Source organism: Microcaecilia unicolor, chromosome 10 (assembly GCF_901765095.1).
Source record: "Microcaecilia unicolor chromosome 10, aMicUni1.1, whole genome shotgun sequence".
Classification (NCBI taxonomy): domain Eukaryota; kingdom Metazoa; phylum Chordata; class Amphibia; order Gymnophiona; family Siphonopidae; genus Microcaecilia; species Microcaecilia unicolor.
The window spans coordinates 6,850,644-6,872,737 of NC_044040.1; the positions used below are offsets into that span (position 1 = coordinate 6,850,644).

The following is a 22,094-nucleotide window of genomic DNA, read 5'->3' on the forward strand; positions in this document are numbered from 1 at the left end:
GGCTAGGGCTTTTCAGCTTGGAGAAGAGACGGCTGAGGGGAGATATGATAGAAGTGTATAAAATAATGAGTGGAATGGATCGGGTGGATGTGAAGCGACTGTTCACGCTATCCAAAAATACTAGGACTAGAGGGCATGAGTTGAAGCTACAGTGTGGTAAATTTAAAACGAATCAGAGAAAATTTTTCTTCACCCAACGTGTAATTAGACTCTGGAATTCGTTGCCGGAGAACGTGGTACGGGCGGTTAGCTTGACGGAGTTTAAAAAGGGGTTAGATAGATTCCTAAAGGACAAGTCCATAGACCGCTATTAAATGGACTTGGAAAAATTCCGCATTTTTAGGTATAACTTGTCTGGAATGTTTTTACGTTTGGGGAGCGTGCCAGGTGCCCTTGACCTGGATTGGCCACTGTCGGTGACAGGATGCTGGGCTAGATGGACCTTTGGTCTTTCCCAGTATGGCACTACTTATGTACTTATGTACTTATACAAAATTTAATTTTTATTTCCTTATTTCTATCTTCCAAAATTCCCGATGTACAGATCCGTATACTGCACAAGCCGGCATGTTTGAAAATATAATGAAAGTAATAGAAATGCCACCAGCAGCAATAAAGAAGGACAACTTGGATGCAGCAGCTCATGGGTTTACTTGCTTTGTTTTGAGTGTACGGGGATGACGGATACGCGGGGAAGGGGAAACTTAGATTGACCTACTTGGTTTCAACGTTTTGACGTCACTTGATCTCTTTGTTCCTACCCGGCCGGAGAGGCTCTGCCTAAAAGACTCGTCCTCTGGGGATTTGCCCGTAACGCTCGTTACTTTATAGTTGTGCAGCTTGTGGGCGGGGTTCTGAAGAGTCTTCGCACGTGCCGAGGGGGAGGACCGTGTCTCGCTCTTCCTGTTCTATTTACGAATGATCGGTAAGTTGCGCGTTTATTCTGATGCTGGATCTTTTCGTAGCGGCAGCTGAAGCTGAATTGTGTTCAAGTACAGTCAGTAATGTTTAGTCCTGGAGAGCTCACAATCTTAATTTTATAAGCAGGAATAGCAATGGGATTTGAACCAGGCTTCCCAGTGCTCTAAGCACTAGGCTACTCCTGCAGGATGCGCGTCCTCTCTCTACCGGAACTTCCCTGTCTGCCACCAACCTATTGTACGTGTTGCTTGGTACCAGGTAAGAGAGTCCCTGCTCTGGGGAGCTTATGATCGGACAAGACACCTGCTTGGATACTTTATAGGTATAAACAATGCACAAGAATTACACGTTTTTTTGTTCATTGAAGGAAGTTGTAGTTGAACAAAAACGGGGGAAGCGGAGGGAAGACTCAAGAGTCACATCAGAAACAAGGATTCAGTGATCTCCTGGGTCGGTGGTTAAAGCCCACTTGAAAGCTGACAATTCAATTATCCCAGAGAAATCTTATTGGTAGGTAAGGAAGACAAAATAAGATACGCAAAGTCACCTCATGGTGGGAAGATGAAATGAGGCTTTTAGTCTCTAGATCTGCCCTCAGTGTGTGTGTTTTTATCTCCATATGGTGATAACTAAAACACTACTTCAGTTATGTTGGAGTTGGAGCTTCCACAGCGGTTTTCTGCTCCCCACGGTTTTATCTTGTCCCTTTTAAACTTATCCAGCAATTTAGATAGAACCTTAATTATAATGCAGCGTGTTTTTTTTTTTTGTTTGTTTTTTTGGGGGGGTCGTTTATATGGTGACCCAGACCCTGGTTATTTTATCTGCAGAGGATTGTGACAGCTGGTGTTGACGAAGTTTGACATTTCCTCTCAAACTCTTGAAAGGCGTTTATGGTGTTGGAAACAATTTCAAATTAAGAGCTGACTTCCTGAAACATGATGATGATAAATAGCTCTTAGATACTTTGTTGCAGTTTTAGGTGAGTGGGGAAATGTGTGATGGTAGTAGGGATGTGCATAGGTTCACGTTCAGATCACTTGTGGATTCCCCCCCTCCCAAGTTTCAGCCTTCTGTTTCATTCCACATATTGGTTTTAATTTTAAAACTCTCTAACGCGTCTTAATCAAATACTTGGATAATAAGTACATTTTCTATGAACCTGAACAATTGAGCTTTGTTGGATCAAATAAGATTGTCAAATGACCTCTTGGATTAAGGGAAATAATGAAGTATTGACTATCTGTGGGGCGGTCCAGGTCCTATTGCCTAAATAAGAAAATAACTTGTTTTTGTTCTCCTCAAGTTCTTTAACTCCCCCCTAAGTGTTGGTGGTCTAAGATAGGAAAATATTGTTTCTATGGATATGAGAAATATTATTGTAATTTCTTCTGATTGATATTTCAATTCCGAGTTTTCTTTAACAAGTGTATCTTGTAATAATGTGAAATTATAAATAAATAATTTAAAAAAAAAACCTCTCTAACGCATGTTAAATTACTTAACATGGATTAAGTAAAGTTAAAGAGTGGTAAATAGTTTTTGCATGCACTAATGAACTGTTTGCATGCTAACAAATGCACCTTTGCAAAGGTATAAGCAGTACAGAAAACTGGTACCTTTCTATAGATTTTGATTCGAGCTGGACAGCGTAATTGTATTTTGAAACTCAGGATGAAAACTTCCGCTTGGAAGTCTAGCATAGTGTTTCGTAATCAGCATACAGGTTAGTCAAACTCGTGACTAATGATCAGCTGCTATGGCTGGTGCACTAAAATATTTGGCCTCCCCTATTCTCCCCACTACAATTACTTAGGAGCCAAATTTACATTATGTAATTAACCAGATGTTAATTTTAGAATGTTTATTAGATATTGCGACATGGGCTGTGTATTTGGGTCCTGTGTTGTGTAACCTCCCTTCAGTGGCAGGAGCTTGATTCGCCACTGGTGGAAGCCACATTAACAGAGAGCCCACAGTGCAAGAACTATGACTTTCTGTGGTCTTTGTGTAAAGAAGGAGCTGAAGTAAGTGGATGAGCTAGAGAGGAGGAATTCGTGCTTGATGGAGAGCAGAAGATAGGCAAGGAGTAGGGATCTATAGGCTGCAAGAAGCCCAGGAAGCAGGAACTGGGGCAGGTTACCAATAGGCAGATTAGCAGCCACCTATCCTGACAGCCACACAGACTCGAGGAACCCACAAAGAGGGTGGGTAGTTTACCAAATAGTGTTTTGGAAATAGCGCTTGAGATAACAGGAGTGGAGTCCCAAGTGGTTTGGGGTGGACCTAGGAGTCACCCCATTGAATGCTGGGAAGAATATGTAGATGGGCTGCAAAACCTTCCCAGCTTTATTGTTAAGGATCAAAATCTGTTGGTGGGGGGATTCTAGAGATTTCTAAGCTAGTTGAGGAGGAGCAAAACTAAGGCTTACAATTCGCATAGTGCACCTAATACCTTTGCTCTGGCCCTGACGTGACACCCATTTCTGCAGAATAGCAGGGCTAAAGTTCATGGAAATGTTCTTGAGAACGTGCAGAAGCTGTAGGTCACCTGCAAATGCAAGAAGGGGCAGCCTTCCCAATAAACAGAGAAAGAAGTAGCCAGGGACAATCACCATCAAACATCTGTCCTGTTTCATTTTAAGCCCATTCAGAATTGAGATGGGACCTCACTGGCCTGACAGCAGATGATGATCTGGAATGAGAAGCCTGCTCCACCCTTGGACTGGGAGGGGCGGCGGAAGGGTTAAATTTCATGTCATTGCCAAAGGAGCCAGGGGAAATTCATGGGTAAAACCGCTGGATGAACACAACCAGTTACCTGCAGCCTACGAGGGGAAATTGTATAAATGAGCACTCTTTATAGAATAATGTTGAGCACCAAGTTCTGCACTCATCTTTTGGGCATGAGGATTTAAACCAGCTGGAACCTAGTCAATCACCGCTATTCTGGAACACTCCACGCATCTTTTGTGAACACCTCTGACCCACCCATGGGCACGCCCCTTTTGCAGTCATGTGCAATCCCGTTTTAGGCACGCAGCCAAACTCATAATTAGTGCCAGTCAGCTCATTTCAAAGGTCACTGAAATGCTGCTCCATTGTGATGGGTCCAGGTGAGTCTCTGCCCTCTTTCTCCCTGTGTTTTCAAATTTGAAATAGGCTGTGGAGTTTGCAGTGCTTCCCCAGCTCTTTTTACGGCCCTAGAAATCCTCTCCATGCTTCTTTAAAGTTGCTTTGTCATGGAAAGGGGGGTGTCCAATTTTGATGTTATGGACGCCATTTTTGTCACGGATCCCAAGTATACCGACCTAGTGGCTTTCAGCTTCCTCTTCAGTCATTTCAGACTTCCACTTTCAAGGTGTTTGGACAACATTTGCCTTCTGGAAGCTTTCTATTTGTTTTCCATCTCCATATCCAAGACGCTGTATGAATACTATTGCTTTGGAAAGTTGTAGAGCTGTCAGTTCACTTGGTCTGATCTAAGGACTGCCCTGTTCAGTTTATCACAACAGCACAGAGACGGGTCCAAAGTACAGAACAAAGTCTAAATAGCAAAAAAAAAGCACCAAGAGCCTTCAAAATCAGGACACAGTTCCTTTAATCGTATGACGAACATCAATCTTCCATAAATGACACGACACAGGCTGTGTTTCAGTGCCTGCGTCAGGGGTCTGTATCAAATATATATATAACATCGAGGGTCAAACATAACAAAGAAAAGTATATTTTTCAAAAAATCATTTGTAAATCCCAAAGGGAATGGTAACATATATAATGAAATGATTAACATATATGAAAAAATTAACATGAATAATAAAATGATTAACCTACATAAAAAGGTGAGCATGCGTGTGTCATTCTTAAAACTGTGGGTTGAGTGCATTTGTCTATCAAATGGTTTAATAAACATTGAAAATGTTCAGTGACCAAGGAAGGGCGGAAGATATCCAGAAGGATATGCTGACGTCGCTAGTGATGTAAATCGCACATCACTAGCGACGTCAGCATATCCACTATAAACAACAGCCTACTCGCCATTGCTGCCTCTCGACGTCTATGCAGACAGTACTTACAAACTCACTCTGACAGTATCATTGATCATCTCACTTTTTCTGTGAGATCCTCTTTGGAGAAATACCAGTATAAGCCAGTTTTAAAGACCCCTGAGGAAGGCCTTTTTTGGCCGAAACACGGATCGTGTTGGGTCATAATAAACTTTTTTTGGCTTTTATATTTGTGGCTTTAGTCTGGTCCTTCTGGATATCTTCCGCCCATTTTTTGTTACACTTTTGTCCTTTTGCGGGAGATTTTGGACTCTCCTTTGCAGTGACCAAGGAAAACAGCATATGAAGATTTTGTGAGTCAAATGCATATCTCTTATAAATAAGTTTTCTGGAATTAATGCATTTGTTCAGTTTGTCAGCATGTGCAATGAACTGTCTTTCTTTTGAATGATTTGCTGCGTTAATAACAGTGTAAATGAGATGGAGGCATGGCTGAGTGACATTTATTATACTGCTTAAATCTAGTTTCCAGCCACAACATTCGGTGTCTTTGATGTTACTATTGACACAAGGAAAAAATGATCCGTTCGATATAATGCATGCACTGCGCAATTCACGTTCTCTCAAGGTAAATATGGATGTGGTGTATTTTGTGCAGGTGAAAATACGAGCTCAGAACACAGCTTCGGAAATGGAGGCAGTTCTAGATCCCGTCAAAGAGTCCATAGTCAAAGAAGAGGTACTACAGTAATTTTAAGTTACGTACTCAAGAAATCATCTTGATACAGAATCAATAGAGAATTAAGGAAATGATCAATCAAAAAAAAAAAAAAAGTCCATTTGAGTTTCCGTCTTTTGAGTTTGCTGTTGCAATAAATTAATTTGACCAGAGGACCCCTGAATATTTGTGGCTAGGGCCTGAACTTTCTGCTATAAGCAAAGCGTCCCGTAGTGATTCCAGGGTAATAAGTGAAGGCTTTGGAGGAAGCAAAGACTTACTAAGCATAAAAATATCTGTCGGTGGTAAGCTGTGGTTCTGATCCTCCCTGAAGCACCTGTTTCATGATTAATGTCCCTCTCTTTTCAGAAGGGTAGAGGGTATGGGAACCTCAGTCCCGCCATGAACTTTTCACCATGTTGATAATGTAGCTTTCTTTGGCTCAGAGTGTAACCCATAGGCAGCTATGCCCCTGAAATCTCTCATGCTTTTGTACTGTGACTGGCTTTGTCTTAGACAATAACAGAAGGAAAGTGGGTGAAGCTCCAGCAGACGACATATGTTGATCCTAAAGGAAAGACCAGGTAAGGTGATGTTAACTACCTGTCTGCATGGCCTGCTCTGCCTTTGAGAAGGATAGTCAGTGGATATTACAACCGCAACCAACGTTTATTCTGGTGGATGGATGGGGGTTGGGAATGGGATTTGATATACCACTTTTCTGTAAGCTGCAGTAAGAATTGAACCCAGTCCCCCACCCTGCTTCTCAGGCCACTGCACTAACTGTTAGGTTATTCCTCCACTTGTGGAGTAAGTAGCTAGAAATAAAAGACCTGATCACACCTTCAACATACATTTACCCAAAAACTTGAATCTATTTTGTGCTGTCTTGAAAATGTCTGAATCTGGTAATGGGCAGTGAAATTAATAATACTCTGCTGTTCTTGTAAAGATTTCCTGTTCTGCTGGAGGCAGGTTCTTCTCTGGTCTCCAGGCCATGGTCCATCTCTGCTCTGCACTGTCAAGCCTTCACTTCTTTGCCCTTTCACTTAGTATGCCAGTGCTGTTGGAATTGGGGTTTCCACAGCTCTTAGGGTTTTCTTCCGTTGTTGCCCTGAGGATGGGGAAGCTCTTCTGGCTGGTGCTAGAAATGGCAAAGCACTAGGAGGCCCCTCTGGCTCTGAGGTGAAGAGGATCAAAGAAATCACTTGCTCCTAAAACAAGTTGTTGAGTTCCTTTCTTCTCACTTTGTCTGCTGGCTCGCTACATACGTAGGTTTGGAGCTTGTTAGAGAGCAGGAAGGCTGAGCTGTGTCACAGCCTTTAGAGTCCTGGCAGGAGCTTATCTCTGAGTCTTCAGGGCACAGTGGCTGTTATGAACACGTAGGGCAGTCAGTTCTCTTTAAGTTTATGGGGCCGGATTCTACAAATTGCGCTCAGAAGTGGGCACCAGAAAAGATTGGTGCCAAGTGCCGTTCTGTAAAGGGACACACCCTTTATAGAATTGCCCTTACCCCCGGATTCTATCTATCATGCCTAGCGTTCCATGCTGACCTCCACGTAGACTCTATAGCAATGCATTTCACTTAATTGGCTTAAGCCAATCAGCGTTAACAGCACTCAACGAGCACTAATTGGCAATAATTAGAATTTACGCACAGGACTCCCTAAGTGTACTCTGTAACACATTGTACCTAAATTTTAATGTGCACAGGCAAAAAAGGGGCATGGTTATAGGCGTGGAAATGGGCATTTCGTGGGCATTTCAAAATTTACATGCATTGTTACAGGGATTGACTAAGGGAACGAGGGTTAAGTATCAGAATTGGCTTCAAAGAGTCACGTGTAATAGCTCCCATGAGATTACATATTACGTAATAACACTTCTCTGTCAAGTCAGAAAAAAAGGGGTGGTGGGGAGTGTCTGGATGCTAAACCGAGCCTGCTTTCACCGGGGTAACATTTTCAGACTAACCCTTTTCATTTTTATTTGGGACAGAACTTGGGAGACGGTAAAACGCACTACGAGAAATGAGGGCAGCTCAGCTGATGGTATGTCTAAAATGAGAAAAAATGTCTTTGTGAGATCTTGTGCATGTGATGTGAATAGAGCTCGGTGTCTGCAGTGAGAGGAGAACTGTAAATTCACCAGCTGCACTGTGTAAGAGGCTTCACTGGGCTAGGATGCTTACAAGTGTGGGTTAAGCACGGAGAGAGTAAATAACTTGCTGAAAGTCTCAGAGCGAGTGATGAATATGGGCTTTAAACTGGGGGTCGCAGTTCTCTTAGCTGCAGATCCACGAAGTGCATAGCTAGCTTTTTGTGTTCTGGGTTGTGCGTACCATGTGGAATCCCTTTCAGCACAGGTCTTTTCTGCTGTGTCGATGTCCACATGAAAATAGATAATTTATCTAAGTACTGCAGCCTTGTTTTCTTGTTGGATACCAAAAAGTTGTCAGCCATCTGTGCAGTGTGTTTGAGAATTTTCTCTGAACCTGGCAGGTAATACTAGCCATGCCTGATTTACTGATGTGCAAAAGAGCTGGGCCAGTTTGTTTGGGGGTCACGTAGCAAACACACAACCATGATTTCCCAACTATCTGATTATGGTTCAAAAATGGGCTAAACCCGGAAAAGCATTTGGATTGGACCCAACTTGTCTTTAAGTTCAGTCCACAATTCAAACCAGTGGCCTATAGTGTCTGGTCCAATTTTTTTTCCAGTTATCTTCACAGGAAGAGTAAATGCGTAAGATGGTTAACATCTCAGGTGTCTTCACAGTGTGCTTTGTGACTCTGGCAGGTGTAGCTGTAATCCCAGTGTTGCAGAGGACTCTTCACTATGAATGCATCGTGCTGGTGAAGCAGTTCAGGCCTCCCATGGGTTGTCATTGCCTGGAGTTTCCTGCAGGTGTGTATCACATGCCATTGAGCTTACTCGTGTCCTTTTGAATAGTAGGTTTGAAATTTCAGCTGTAGATTTGATCTTTGTCCTGTTTTGAAACGCTGGCCTAGAAGTGTAGAAGAATACGCTTGACGTGGCATGTATGCAGAGCTCAGGATCACTGCAGTGGCTCTGTTGAGAGCAGAATGGCTGCATTGATCTGCTTAAGGGCCCATTAAAGCTGCGTAAGTAGGAATAGATCACACATTGGTGCAGGTGTCTGTTATTCAAGCTATATTTATGTAGTTATTAGGATTTATTTATCGCCTTTTTGAAGGAATTCACTGAAGGCGGTGTAAAGTAAGAATAGATCAAACATGAGCAGTAAAAATATTTAAAAAACAATACAAAGTATGGCATGGTATACTACTTATGTCAACACAATACATAACAGAACATTACAATTGATAGTGAAGGGTAAACAAAAATGTAACATATAGATAGATAAGACAGTCAGAAGAGTTAGAAAGTAAGGTGATTTAATTTAAAGAAAGTTGCACATGAGGTCAGAGAGATGGTTAATATTACCTCAGCTAGGGTAGGAGTGGATAAACATCCGAGTCACTCCTTGTATGTGTGACTAAGAAGTTAGTTACTTCTTCCATTAAAGGCCTGGTTCAAAAGCCAAGCTTTCACCTGCTTCCTGAAATAGAGATAGTCTTGGGTTAAGTGGAACCTTTCAGAGAGTGTATTCCAGAGTGTGGGGGCTACTCCGGAGAAGGCTCGCTTGCGGGTGTCACATCGTGTAATGTCTTTTGGAGGGGTGTGGTTAGTGAAACCACATATATTGAGTCTTTGTCATGTATGGATGTTGGGTTTAGGGAAAAGTTCCCTCCTTTCTCTATGAAACATATGAGGAACTGAAGCTTTAATGCTGCCATTCACATTCTTCAAAATGTGGTGCTGTTCTTGGACGGGTCTGAGTTTCAATAGCTAATAAACACTGAAAATTAGAGAGTAGTGTGCATGGAGCCCAAGTTCCCTCCCTGCTTGTTTTATCCATGAGCTCATGCTCTGAGGAGCTATTAGTGGTAACAAACTCCTTTGTGGCCCCTTCCACAACTACAGTCTTTCACTGTTTGTGCTGTGTGATCTCTGCAGGAAGCAGGACTGCAACATCTTAGTACTGTTGTGTTGATTTCAGAAGGGAAAGAACGTGAAAATGTACCTTTCCATTACATAGCTTCCCACTGTTCCAGAACCTACGGGATAGTTAGTGTCCATTAACCAGCAAGTGGAGATAAAGAACTGAAAACTGAGCTGAGACATCTCGGCATCCAGCCAAGCTCCTCAGTATTTTCTATCTCTAGCAGATGGATGGACACTTTTCAGCCTCTTATTCTATTTGCTCATTGTCCAGTTGGTCAGCTGGTCTGCAGAGTCATATCTGTGGGTCTTCAGATCCCTGGTCTCTGGTGGCCCGTGAATTTAATTCTTCCGTCCTTCACCTCACCCCTATTTTCTGTCGAGCTTTCCTTCTCCAGCACAACAACCTACTTGGCAGATGCTATGTATGACATGTTACGGCCCACAGTATGTCTTTGGCTGTCATGACACATCGGCAACTCTGGTTGCACCATTGGGCAGCAGATGCAGCACCAAAGCCAGGTCTAGTTAAACTGCCATTTTGGGGTAAGTAGCTGGTCGGAAAAGATCACAGTAACTTGTTGAAAGAACTGGAGGAAACTAAGCCACAGTGGTTGCCAGAGGGTAAGCTGAAAGCCTCTAGTCATCCGTTTTCATGGGGTTCTTGATCTTGAGACAGCAGACGGTACTGGCCTGGTTGTCAACAATGTGGTCAGAAGTCCTACTTTCAGGCACGTCAATCTTCCTTTCATGTGGACAAGAAGAAGTCCTCTGTCAGCTAGAGCGCCTGATGCCTCCAGGGCTTCACTATAATGCGAGGCTGGTTCATTCTCTGGTGAGAGGATGTCGTCAGGAGTTTCGGAGGAGTGGGCCAAAATCACACCAGACCAGTGGGTTCTGGATATTCTTACAGAAGGTTACAAGTAGTAAGTCTTCCGCCCATTTGCTCCTCTTTTCTTGCAGTCTCCTTGTTGCAAGGGAACCAAGGCAATCGAGGTTCAGGCCACCATAGATTGCTTGCTGGCGCTCTGGAATGTTCCAGTTCCCCCTGCCAAACAGGAATAAGGCAGATAGTCGGTGTACTTCATTGTCCCAAAGAAGGAGAGCACCCTTTATCTGGTCTTCGATCTCAAAGGTCTAAACTGGTGCCTCTAAGTGACCTGCTTTCACATGGAGACACTAAGAGCCTTTGCTGATTTTTAATTGCATTCTTTTCTGAAGTTTTATTATAAATATTGATGGGTGGGATTTAATTTCAGTTGTCTTATCTGTTTATTGTATTATGCTTTTTTTTTTTTAAATTGTTACTGTAAACCGCTTTAAAACCTTGTAAGGCAGTATATCAAATTATTAAATCAAATCATAGCCTTGGTTCAAGCAGGAAACTTTCTCACCACCCTCAATCTCAAGGAAGCATACTTACATAGTAATATAGTAGGTGACGGCAGAAAAAGACCTGTACGGTCCATCTAGTCTGCCCAACAAGATAAACTCATATGTGCTACTTTATATGTATACCTGACCTCGATTTGTATCTACCATTTTCAGGGCACAGACCGTAGAAGACTGCCCAGCACTAGCCCTGCCTCCCAACCACTAGACCCACCTCCCACCACCGGCTCTCACACCCAATCTCTGCTAAGTTTCTGAGGATCCATTTCTTCTGAACAGGATTTCTTTGTTTATCCCACGCTTTTTTGAATTATGTTTCTTTTGATGATTCTCTTTGTGAATTATAGCAGATAAAGACCCTTGTGCTGATGGGGAGGCAGGAGTGCGTGTGAGGTATGGTTTAAGGATGGAATGGACGTTGATCATGGAATAGTGGGGATATGTTTGGCAGGGTGTATGATTATTGTATTAATCCGTCAGATTTAGCTGGCCCTGCAGACTATAATATAAATGCTATTTTGGTTGTGACTTTTTGGCTTTCATCTTTGGGTTGTATTATGTGTATTGTTCAATTATTGCTGTACGGGGCTCAGATTATATTGAGGTCTAAGCATTATCATGTACCTTGCCAACTGATAAAGTACAAAAAAAAAAAAAGAAAAACAAGCAGGGCGGGACCCACAGCTGTCCAGTGGCAGTGGAGGTGGCCTCCCTCATGAGGTGGGCAGAGCAAAATCTTCTCTGCTTGTCAGCAGCTGTAGTCGCTGGGTCCTTGAACGTAGAGGTGGACTTTCTCAGCAGGTAGTCCTTGGGCCCAGGAGAATGGGACCTATCCAGCTGAGGTTTTCAGCTGATAGTCGACCAATGGTGTTCTCCACTTCTGGACTTGATGGCGATGAAAAGGAATGCCAAAGTGCCTGAATTCTTCAGCTGTTGGAAAGAACCAGCCTCGATGGAGATCAATGCCTTACTGCACCCTGGTCAGAGACATCTACTGTATGTCTTCCCTCCTTATCCTTTTCAACACACAACCTACCGTGGGCTAACATTGCACTGGGTTCTAGTTCTCATAACCCCAGACTGGCCACGGGGGCTGTGGTATGCGGACCTGATTAGACTGCTAAAAGGGGGTCCTCTCCATTTTCCACATGTACAGAACATACTGAAGCAAGGTCCAGTGCTTATGGAGGATCCATGCCCCTTTGATCTTACAGCTTGACCATTGAAAGAGCTTAGTTGAGATAAAAGTGTTATTCTGATTCGGTCATTGCCACCTTGCTTCAGACTTGGAAAGATTCTACATAAGAGTGTGGAAGACATTCCAGGGCTGGTGTTCTGAGTATGGACTTTCTACATTCTCTGCTCATATCACGTAAATCCTGGCGTTTCAGGATTGGCATTGGTTTCTCTAAAAATTCAGGTTGGGACTTTGGCCTGTTTCAGGGACCAGCTACAGAAGACATCTCTTGTGGCTCACCTGGCTGTCATTTGATGCTTGTGGGGAGTGGGCTACGTACGACCTCCCTTTCTTACACTGTGTCTAGACTGGAACCTTGTTAGTCCTTTGGGCTTTTCAGATGCCTCCTTTTGAGCCACTTCAGAAGGCCTCCTTGAAAGATCTTATGCTAAAAACAGCATTCTTGGTGGCTGTTGCATCAGCACATAGGGTTTCAGAGCTTCAGGCGCTCTTGTCTTTGCTTTTTGGAGGCAGGGGTCTCCCTGCAGTTCCTTCCTTTCTTCTAAAAGTGGTAGCAGCATTTCATCTCAACCAATCTGTGGAGCTTCCGTCATTTCCCTTTAAGAGGATGAAGAGGCTCTATTCTTCCTTGAAGCTCCTCGATGGGCGTAGAGTCCTCATTAGATATCTAGATGTCACAAATGAATTTCGCAAATCGGACAGACTGTGCTTTTTGGCAAACAGAGGCTTGGCTTCATGGCTTCCAAGCCTACAACAGCAAGATGGCTGAAGGAGACTTGCATCAGCTTATTTGCTTGTGGGGAAGCAGGCTCCTCAGGCCTTGCGAGTTCATTCTATGAGGTGGACAGTGACATCTTGGGTGGAGACTACCTTACTGTCTCCAGCGGATATTTGCAAGCCGGCGACATGGTCAACACTGTATACTTTTGCCAAGCACTACAGGGTGGGTGTTGCAGCATACTTGGAAGCCAGTTTTGGGTCTTTGGTCCTCAAGGTGGTGGCACCAGGATCCCACCCACTCTAATGATTGCTTTTGAACATCACATAGGTTCTGGAATAGTGGGAAGCCACGTAATGGAAGGAGAAATTAGATCATACCTGATAATTTTCTTTCTATTATTCCTTACCACTATTCCAGAGGCCCGTCTGAGGTTTCTGAGATGTTTAGTTGTTGTGATGTAATGGGTCAAATAACTGTCACCTTGCTTGGTGCTTCTCTACAAGCTGTCCAGAGATGAGAGTTCCATACGTTTGCTGATCTGGTTAGTGTTAGGTTAGCGAGTTGTTCAAGGTTATGTTTATTCTGAGTTTCTCCTTATTGCTGGACTGGATGCCAAGAGAGAGATGTCTCAGCTCAGTTTTCAATTCTCTAGCCCCACCTATTGGTTGATGGGACAACTACTCAGGGGTTCTGGAATAGTGGAAAGGACTAAAGGAAAGAAAATTATTAGGTAAGATCTAATTTCTTCTTTTCTTTTTAAACAATTCCGGTAGGGTTGATTGATAAAAATGAGACCCCAGAGACTGCTGCCTTACGGGAACTGGAGGAAGAGACGGGCTACAAGGGCGAGGTTGTAGAGCGCTCCCCAGGTTAGTGTATAATCTCTGTGTAGGATGAAATGCAGCCTATGATTGGTATCAGAATGTCTACGAATAAATATGATACAGACAAACGTAAAACTCCTAGGGAGCAAGATATGAAGAGACGCAAAGATGTAACATTATCCCCACATTAAGAATTTGTTAATGACTATTACTACTGCTACTACTTATCATTTCTAAAGCGCTACTAGACGTACGCAGCGCTGTACACTTGAACATGAAGAGACAGTCCCTGCTCGACAGAGCTTACAATCTAATTAGGACAAACAAGAGATAAGGGAATATTAAGTGAGGATGATAAAATAAGGGTTCTGAACAAGTGAATAAGGGTTAGGAGTTAAAAGCAGCATCAAAAAGGTGGGCTTTAAGCTTAGATTTGAAGACGGCCAGAGATGGAGCTTGAAGTACTGGCTCAGGAAGCCTATTCCAGGCATATGGTGCAGCAAGATAAAAGGAACGGAGTCTGGAGTTAGCAGTGGAGGAGGAAGGTGCAAATAAGAGAGATTTACCCAGTGAACGGAGTTCCCGGGGGAGGAATGTAGGGAGAGATGAGAGTGGAGAGGTACTGAGGAGCTGCAGAGTGAATGCACTTATAGGTCAATAAGAGGAGTTTGAACTGTATGCGGAAACAGATAGGAAGCCAGTGAAGTGACTTGAGGAGAGGGTTAATATGAGCATAACGACACTGGCGGAATATTAGTCGTGCAGCAGAATAATAATGAATAATGTTTTGCATTGGTGAAAAGTACACACATACTCTTCACTTTGAAAAATGTCCCAGGAATTGGAGAGTCACGATTTACACCAATATCTATGGATATTTTTTCTGAGTGAAATTTACGTACATACTCACTCACTTACATTTTCAAGGAGTAGGTCCTAGAGTAGGTAAATGGTACTATTACAAGTGTACTTGCACCTAGGACAGTTTTATCAAAGCCCATGTGTGGGTAAAGTAACTGTAACACATGAAAAGGTCTTTGAAAAATAATTCTGTATTTTCTCATAAATTTGGATTACACAAAACATACAGGAAAAGTAAAGGAAAGAAAAACAGAAAATCTCATCAAATAAACAAAGGTAAATATGAACCCCTGTAGTACAGATCACAAGAAAACAAATGCTATATACGTTGGAGAAAAAAAAATCTAAAAACGAAATATTAGAATAGAGGAAACGGCTATAATTATCCAATAGAACTGTGACTCCTTAAATACAGCCTGAAAGAAATCAAAATATTTTAGGTTACGTTCTCTTGAAGAACAGGTTTATCAAAAGCTTCTAAGTGAGTGGGATCTAGACATACATATTATTTCCATAAGTGACTAGACACTTGCAAGGAAATGTAAGAAAGCAAAGTTATTCACCTGTAGCAGAATGAATATTCCTACATGTGGGTGAAGTCACTAACGCCCCCGTTTACTAAGTCGTGTGGCAAAGCGAACACAGCACATTCAAAGTGAATGGGCTGTGTCGGCATTAGCGCGCGGCTTAGTAAACTGGGGGTTAAGTCTGGAGTGGAAACGTTTTCCAGCGTTCTTTTCTAGAAGAATTTTGGAAGTACCTCATTATGCATGCTCACATCTTTCCACATGCCGACATTATATGGGACCAGGTCAGTCTAGTACAATAGCTGATAAAATGCAACACCTAGGGAGAGCGTGGCAGGTAAATCCTGCTGTCCTTGGAGAAAACTTTCAGGGACCAATCGTGTGGCTGCTTGACCCTGCTCAGTCCATCTGCCAAAGAGGTGTTTTTCCTTGCCAGATAAGTGGCCCTGACAGACGGCTCATCTCCCATATCTTGACTGCTTCCCGACACTTGGTTGTCTATCTGAATTAAGATAATTTTGTTTGCTGCTGAACTCTGAAAGCCTTTAGAGTGTGTTCCAAATAATTCTTAGCTCTCTGACGTTGATTTAAATGTTGCCTCTCCTTAGCAGACCACTGACCTTTGGACGTGAAGCTTATCTACAGGTGCCCCCCACCCCAGGATATATGCACCTGTGTTGTGAAGGAATTTGGAATGGTAGACCCTTGTCCATATTGTTCCGAATTAACCACCAAGACAGAGAGGGACAACATGACAGTAATGACATCCTGAAGGTTCTCCTTAGCTTGAAACCACAGGGAAGACAGGGTACATTGAGCTGTCCTCAAATTGAGGCACGCTGTATTTGTGACTTGCATTAAGGAAGCCATGTGACCTAGTAATCTCAACATCTGCTGATCTGATACCTGCTGACTCTGTTGAATCGTTTTGGTTATAGAGGCGAGAACTTCCGTTCGTGATGTCAGGAGAATGGCCTTGGCCTGCGTCATGTCTGACAGCGCTCCATTAAATTCCAATTGCTGTGTCGGGTTGAGATGGGATAATTGATAACGAATCCTAGTAGCTCAAGCACCCAACTTTTTGCTTATTAATTCTTGTGCTCTTGACCAGCCAATCATCTAAGTAGGGAAACGTGCACCCCTTGTCTGCATAGCAATGCGCTAAACACTTTAATTAGAGGCATATTTTCAAAGCACTTAGCCTTCCAAAGTTCCATAGGTTTCTATGGAACTTTGGAAGGCTAAGTGCTTTGAAAATATGCCTCTTTGTGAACACCCTGATGAAGGCCAAATGGCAATATGTGGTAGTGGTGCTTCCTGACCCAAAATCTGAGATACTTCCTATGAGTTATGGAGCTGTATGTGGGTATAAGCATCCTTTAAGTCCAGAGAGTCTAGCCAGTCTTGTTCCTGTCTCATTGGGCGTAGGCTGCCCAGGACAACCCCGTTGAACTGTTGCCAGATACTTGTTCAGAGCCCTTAGGTCTAGAATGGGAGAAAAACCCCTTGTTTTTTTAGTAACTAGGAAGTAATTGGAATAAAATGCCTACCTGCTTTCCCTGGTGGCACCTTTTCGACCGCATTGGCCTCTAAGAGGGGAGACGAGAGTTTCTGTATAAACAATTCCTGGCATTGATGTGCCCCTTTAAGCATGCGCCTGCAGACTGCATTCTGCAGCAGAGACTCGGTATACAAACACTTCAAAAGCCTCTGTGATGATGTTGCCAGCAGGCATCTGCAGAGATCTTTGAAAATTACCCTCTAACACTTAGACATTTCTGGTTAGAAGAATGAAATGCAATTGTGTTTGACATTACCAGCAGTTTGGAGGTGTTTTTATAAGTCATCATTGGGCAGTTAAGAGCTGCCCAATAATTACCCATATCAATTATACTGCAGAGTGTCAGTAACTGAGAACAGTTGAAACAAATTAGAAAAAATATAATGGGGCCCTTTTTTGAAAAATGAGGGTTACAAGGGACATAGCCTCACAGCACTGATTTTTCCTGTAATCAGGATAGCAGTTTCTTTAGGATCCCAAATAGACATAATATTCGTACTTTACACTGAGGGAGCACAGCGGCTGACACGTTGCCATTTTCACACTCCCAGAAACAATGACCTTTTTGTAATTAATATGGTTCTGTTTGTAAGCATGGAGTGTAATGCAGTGTTTTGCTTTTCAGTGGCATGCCTGGATCCCGGTTTGTCAAACTGTACAACTTACATAGTAACCGTAAACATTAACGGAGATGACTCTGTCAATATTAGACCCAGACCCAAACCTGGTAAGTAGAAACGAAGGACAAACCCCTTTTATAATAAGTATGAAAAGAGTAGAAATGGAGACTAGGGGGCATGCGATGAAGTTATAATGTAGTAAATTTAAAACGAATCAGAGAAAAATTTTCTTCACTCAACGTGTAATTAAACTCTGGAATTCGTTGCCAGAGAATGTGGTAAAGGTGGTTAGCTTAGCGGAGTTTAAAAAAGGTTTGGACGGCTTCCTAAAGGAAAAGTCCATAGACCGGTATTAAATGGACTTGGGGAAAATCCACTATTTCTGGGATAAGCAGTATAAAATGTTTTGTACTTTTTGGGGATCTTGCCAGGTATTTGTGACCTGGATTGGCCACTGTTGGAAACAGGATGCTGGGCTTGATGGACCTTTGGTCTTTCCCAGTATGGCAATACTTATGTACTTATGACCTAGGTGAGGGAAAGAGGAACTGGGTGAAGGGGGTGGAGTGGAAGATAGAGTGCAGACTCACTTAGCGAGGGAAGCAGAAAACCCAAAGGTGGTTTCAAACATCTTTACACCTTCTGCTAACTCACGAGTGACATGAACCAGAGTGATTTTACTATTTAGTGCCATTTGAATTATTGAAATGTTTGGCTAGCATCGTTGCTTTTCAGCACATGCTGCTTCTGTGCTCACTTATCGTGCAGGGGATCCCAACCCACTTCTTGAGTCGTACCCATCCGGTCAGGTTTTAAGGATATCCACAATGAATATGCATGGCAGATTCACACTCACTGCTTCCTTGGTATGTAAATCTATCTCATACATATTCATTGTAGATATCCTGAAAACATGACTGGATGGGTTTACCCTAAGGACTCAATTGAGAAACAAGGCTATAGTGGGTCCCTGGGCCGGCCAGCACTACACTTTCTACCTCCCTTCTACAGATAGGAAATGCTTTATGAAGACTTATTTGCTCAGCTATCTGAGCTTCTGCAACTATACTTTTACTATTACATAGTAAATGACGGCAGATAAAGACCTTACAGTCCATGCAGTCTGCCCAACAAGATAAACTCATTTTACATGTTATGTGATACTTTATATGTATACCTGAGTTTGATTTGTCCTTGCGTTTCTCAGGGCACAGACTGTAGAAGTCTGTCCAGCACTGTTCCTGTACTAAAGATTGTGAAGATTCTGGAATCCTAAAGAGTTACAAGATTCCGGAATCCCAATTAGTAGCAACATTCCATGTAGAATCCCAAAGAGTAACATAGTAAATGACGGCAGATAAAGACCAGTACGGTCCATCCAGTCTGCCCAACGAGATAAACTCATTTTACATGGTATGTGATACTTTATACCCGAGTTTGATTTGTCCTTGCCATTCTCAGGCACAGACCATAGAAGTCTACCCAGCACTGTTCCTATACTGAAAGTTCTGAAGATTCTGGAATCCTAAAGAGTTCCAAGATTCTGGAATCCCAATTAGTAGCAACATTCCATGTAGAATCCCAAAGAGTAACATAGTAACAAAGTAAATGATGGCAGATAAAGACCTGAATGGTCCATCCAGTCTGCCCAACAAGATAAACTCATTTTACATGGCATGTGATACTTTATACCCAAGTTTGATTTGTCCTTGCCTTTCTCAGGGCACAAACCGTAGAAGTCTGCCCAGCACTCTTCTTATACTGAGCTCTGAAGCTAACGTCGAAGCCCCTTAAAATTTGCACTCCAGCCCATCCCTATCTATTCAGTCACAATCAGGGCACAGACTGAAGTCTGCCCAGTACTGGTTGTACTTCCCAGTTACCGGCATCGCCACCTGATCTCCGCTAGGATTCCGTGGATCCATTCCTTCTAAACAGGATTCCTTTGTGTTATTGGAGAAGTTGCAGTGTTAGCTATGATTTCTACATGTGATCTATTTTTAGGTGTTTGTTTGACAAGCTGTAAGTAACTAGGTGGGCCACTGATTGAGTTAGTTAATCATTAAAACATTTCTCTCCTTTAAAAAAAATGGCAGGACTCCAAAAGAAGGAAATAAAAACAAACTTTAACCTTTTCCCGCAGCCATGCTGGCAATGGGCATATGGTTGCAGCCCTGGAGAAAGGCCATGACACTTGGGACTGTGCTTCCTGCAGCCAGTTTCAGGAAAGACTTACTTTTAATGCTGAGTGCACTCAAATGTACGTGCAGCCGATTACAATAAATCACATGTAAAATAACATTAGTTGGAACGACAGAAGAGGCCTATATGTCAAATACAAACTCTTCTCTTTCTGGTTGGGATATATCTGCTACTAATGGTGTACGGTCATACATAATAGAACACAACACAGCTGAGCCCCTCGTTTAAATCTTTTTCAGGCGATGGAGGTACGTTATTCACTCTTCTTCACTTTGGCTGGACCCAGTTAAGTATGCTTGAAATATCAACATTTTCTTCTAGGTTTGCACAACTACATATTTCAGCTGTCTTTTTATTAATATAGAATTTGTGGAGGTAATATTGTTGCCAAGAAATGAACTGCGCAAGAGAATTGAAGGTAAGGAATCTTTCTTCTCAAGTGCCACACGTTAACCGGCCTGCACTGCTTTTGCATTCCGTTCAACCCCGAGTAAGACTAAAATCTTCCCTTCCTGAAGATGGGTCAAATGAAGAGCTATTTCATAACGGTACTGGCAAACTTTAAATGATTTCTGTCTTGTGAGTTTGGATTATCCTTTGGGCCGGGGTCCTCCAGTAGGGTCCTGGTAATTTCCTCCTGACTCTTAAAGAATGATGAATATTGGGTAGTAGGTCCATGAACTTTTATTTACAAATACTCAGGATGTTTTCCTTCATTTATTTTAAGTTTTCTCTCTTCTTCTATCCAAACCACTGCAGTGATGATCCTCATCTTTCTAGGAAGAGCTTTGTTATGCATGTACTGGATATGGACGAGCATCTGCCACCATCATGGAGTGGCTGGGATCTCTGTCAAGTCCCTCCTCCATGTAGGAGTGCACATAACGAGGAAGGGATAATCCACCTAGGTGGATGAACACTAACTCCCACGAAACACAACAGTCAGAAGGAAGTGGACCAATGACTCCAGGGAAACGGGATACTAGTGTAAAAGATAGTACTTTATTCACAGACTCGACACAGTACTGTGTTTCAGCCACAGGCCTGCCTCAGGAGTCTTCAGAGGTCCTTAATACTTGAAAGCGATCTCGATCTCAGATTGTCTTGATAAAGACCTTTATGGTGTTTTACAGATGCTATGGCATCTCTGTGTGTTAAGTATGAAGCACACATCTACACTGGTCTAGAGCAGGGGTTTCTTAACCCAGTCCTTGGGACACACCTAGCCAGTCAGGTTTTCAAGGCATACACAATGAATATGCATGAGATAAATTTTCCATAAAATGGAAGCAGTGCTTGCTAATTTATCTCATGCATATTCATTGTAGATATCGTGAAAACCAGGCTGACTTGATGTGTTCCAAGGACTGTTGAGAGAACCCCAGCTCTGGAGCAGCGGTTCTCAACTTAGTCTGCAGAACAAACCCAGCCAGTTGGGTTTTCAGGACAGTCACAATGACTACACACAAAACTGATTTGCATGTAAATCTCTTATGCATAATTATTGAAACCTGACTGGCTGGGGTTGAGAGCCCCTGCTCTAGAGCGATGCTAAAGAAATGTCATTTAGTGGATGCATTGATGTAATGTTTGTTTTTAAGTATTTGAAGGATAGAGTCGGGGTATAGTTTACACTAATGGACTGTACACTGATTGTATCTTGAAATGAAAGTGATATTTTGTTTTTCAGCACTAGTGGCAAAAGAAGATATCGTGGTGGATGCCAGAGTGTACTCATATGCCTTGGCGTTAGAACATGCGGTGGCGAAGCCCTTCGAGCTGCCCTTTCTGAAGGGTTGACATCATCCGATTTTGATTTTTGCGAACTGGACAGATATTTGCCTGGTCAGGCTGAAGATTCAGTATATGTGTGTACAGAGAGAACAGCCTACACCTGACGGTTGATTTGTTTCTGTACAAAATTGACACTAGAAGCCAAGCTTTTTTTTTTTATAAACCGATAGGATTGCTTCTTTATTCCAAGAGATGCTAATATGTATATTGTTCGGTACTGTATCTTGTCCATCAATGAAATTCTCTCTGTGCCTTTTTAAATTTTCTCAAACTCCTTTAATTGGTTTTATGCCGTTTCAGCCAACAGAAGTAATCTTACTACATGTGTTTGTTAAAGGAACTGCAATTGTCTTTTTCTTCTCCCCTCCCCCCCCCCCCTCCCCCCCCCCCGTGTTCAAAAAATAGACTTCTGTTCACACCTGTACCTGGAGGAAGTAAGGTCAAGTTTCTCTTGGCCTTGAAAAGATTAACGTGTCAACTCCACTTCAGGTCTACTGCTACATGCAGACTGAACTCCAGAAACACCTTAAGATTCTCTGCACCCAACAAAGAAAAAAAAAAAACCAGTATACAGTTCCCCTAAATATTGCACAGGGACTAGGGGAAAATTAAAAAGCCCTTAAAACACAAGCAAACTTTGAAATAGGTTCAGAATGTTTTGGGGAGCAGAATGCCACCTGCCTGGTATCTGAACAGCCCCCGGTGAATTTTAATTTGGTA

At 42.6% G+C, this 22,094-nt stretch overlaps 1 protein-coding gene across 6 annotated transcripts; it reads left to right on the forward strand.

Moving 5' to 3' along the window:
* Window positions 1–821: 821 nt before the first annotated feature.
* NUDT5 (nudix hydrolase 5) lies at window positions 822–22,040 on the forward strand. Of its 6 annotated transcripts, none has more exons than XM_030216234.1 (11): window positions 933–1,179; window positions 1,289–1,431; window positions 5,587–5,667; window positions 6,163–6,230; window positions 7,645–7,697; window positions 8,448–8,555; window positions 13,759–13,854; window positions 17,384–17,485; window positions 19,820–19,828; window positions 19,945–19,998; window positions 21,271–22,040. In XM_030216234.1, the coding sequence occupies exons 3-11, from the start codon at window positions 5,620–5,622 to the stop codon at window positions 21,378–21,380; spliced, it is 648 nt and encodes a 215-aa protein (XP_030072094.1). In that variant the 5' UTR covers window positions 933–1,179; window positions 1,289–1,431; window positions 5,587–5,619; the 3' UTR covers window positions 21,381–22,040. The 6 variants fall into 6 exon arrangements, with proteins under 6 accessions (XP_030072093.1, XP_030072094.1, XP_030072090.1 ...); XM_030216230.1 differs by lacking the exon at window positions 1,289–1,431 and adding an exon at window positions 3,048–3,059 and having other exon boundaries at window positions 933–1,172; XM_030216233.1 differs by lacking the exons at window positions 933–1,179; window positions 1,289–1,431 and adding an exon at window positions 822–925.
* Window positions 22,041–22,094: the final 54 nt, after the last annotated feature.

Bases quoted from the DNA above. Each gene is read 5' to 3' on its own strand.
- NUDT5 (XM_030216230.1), top strand. From the start codon at position 1,110: ATGCGCGTCCTCTCTCTACCGGAACTTCCCTGTCTGCCACCAACCTAT. The intron at 8,556-13,758 runs GTGTGTATCACA...CAATTCCGGTAG, and splicing joins TTGCCTGGAGTTTCCTGCAG to GGTTGATTGATAAAAATGAG. The intron at 19,999-21,270 runs GTAAGGAATCTT...TTTGTTTTTCAG, and splicing joins ACTGCGCAAGAGAATTGAAG to CACTAGTGGCAAAAGAAGAT.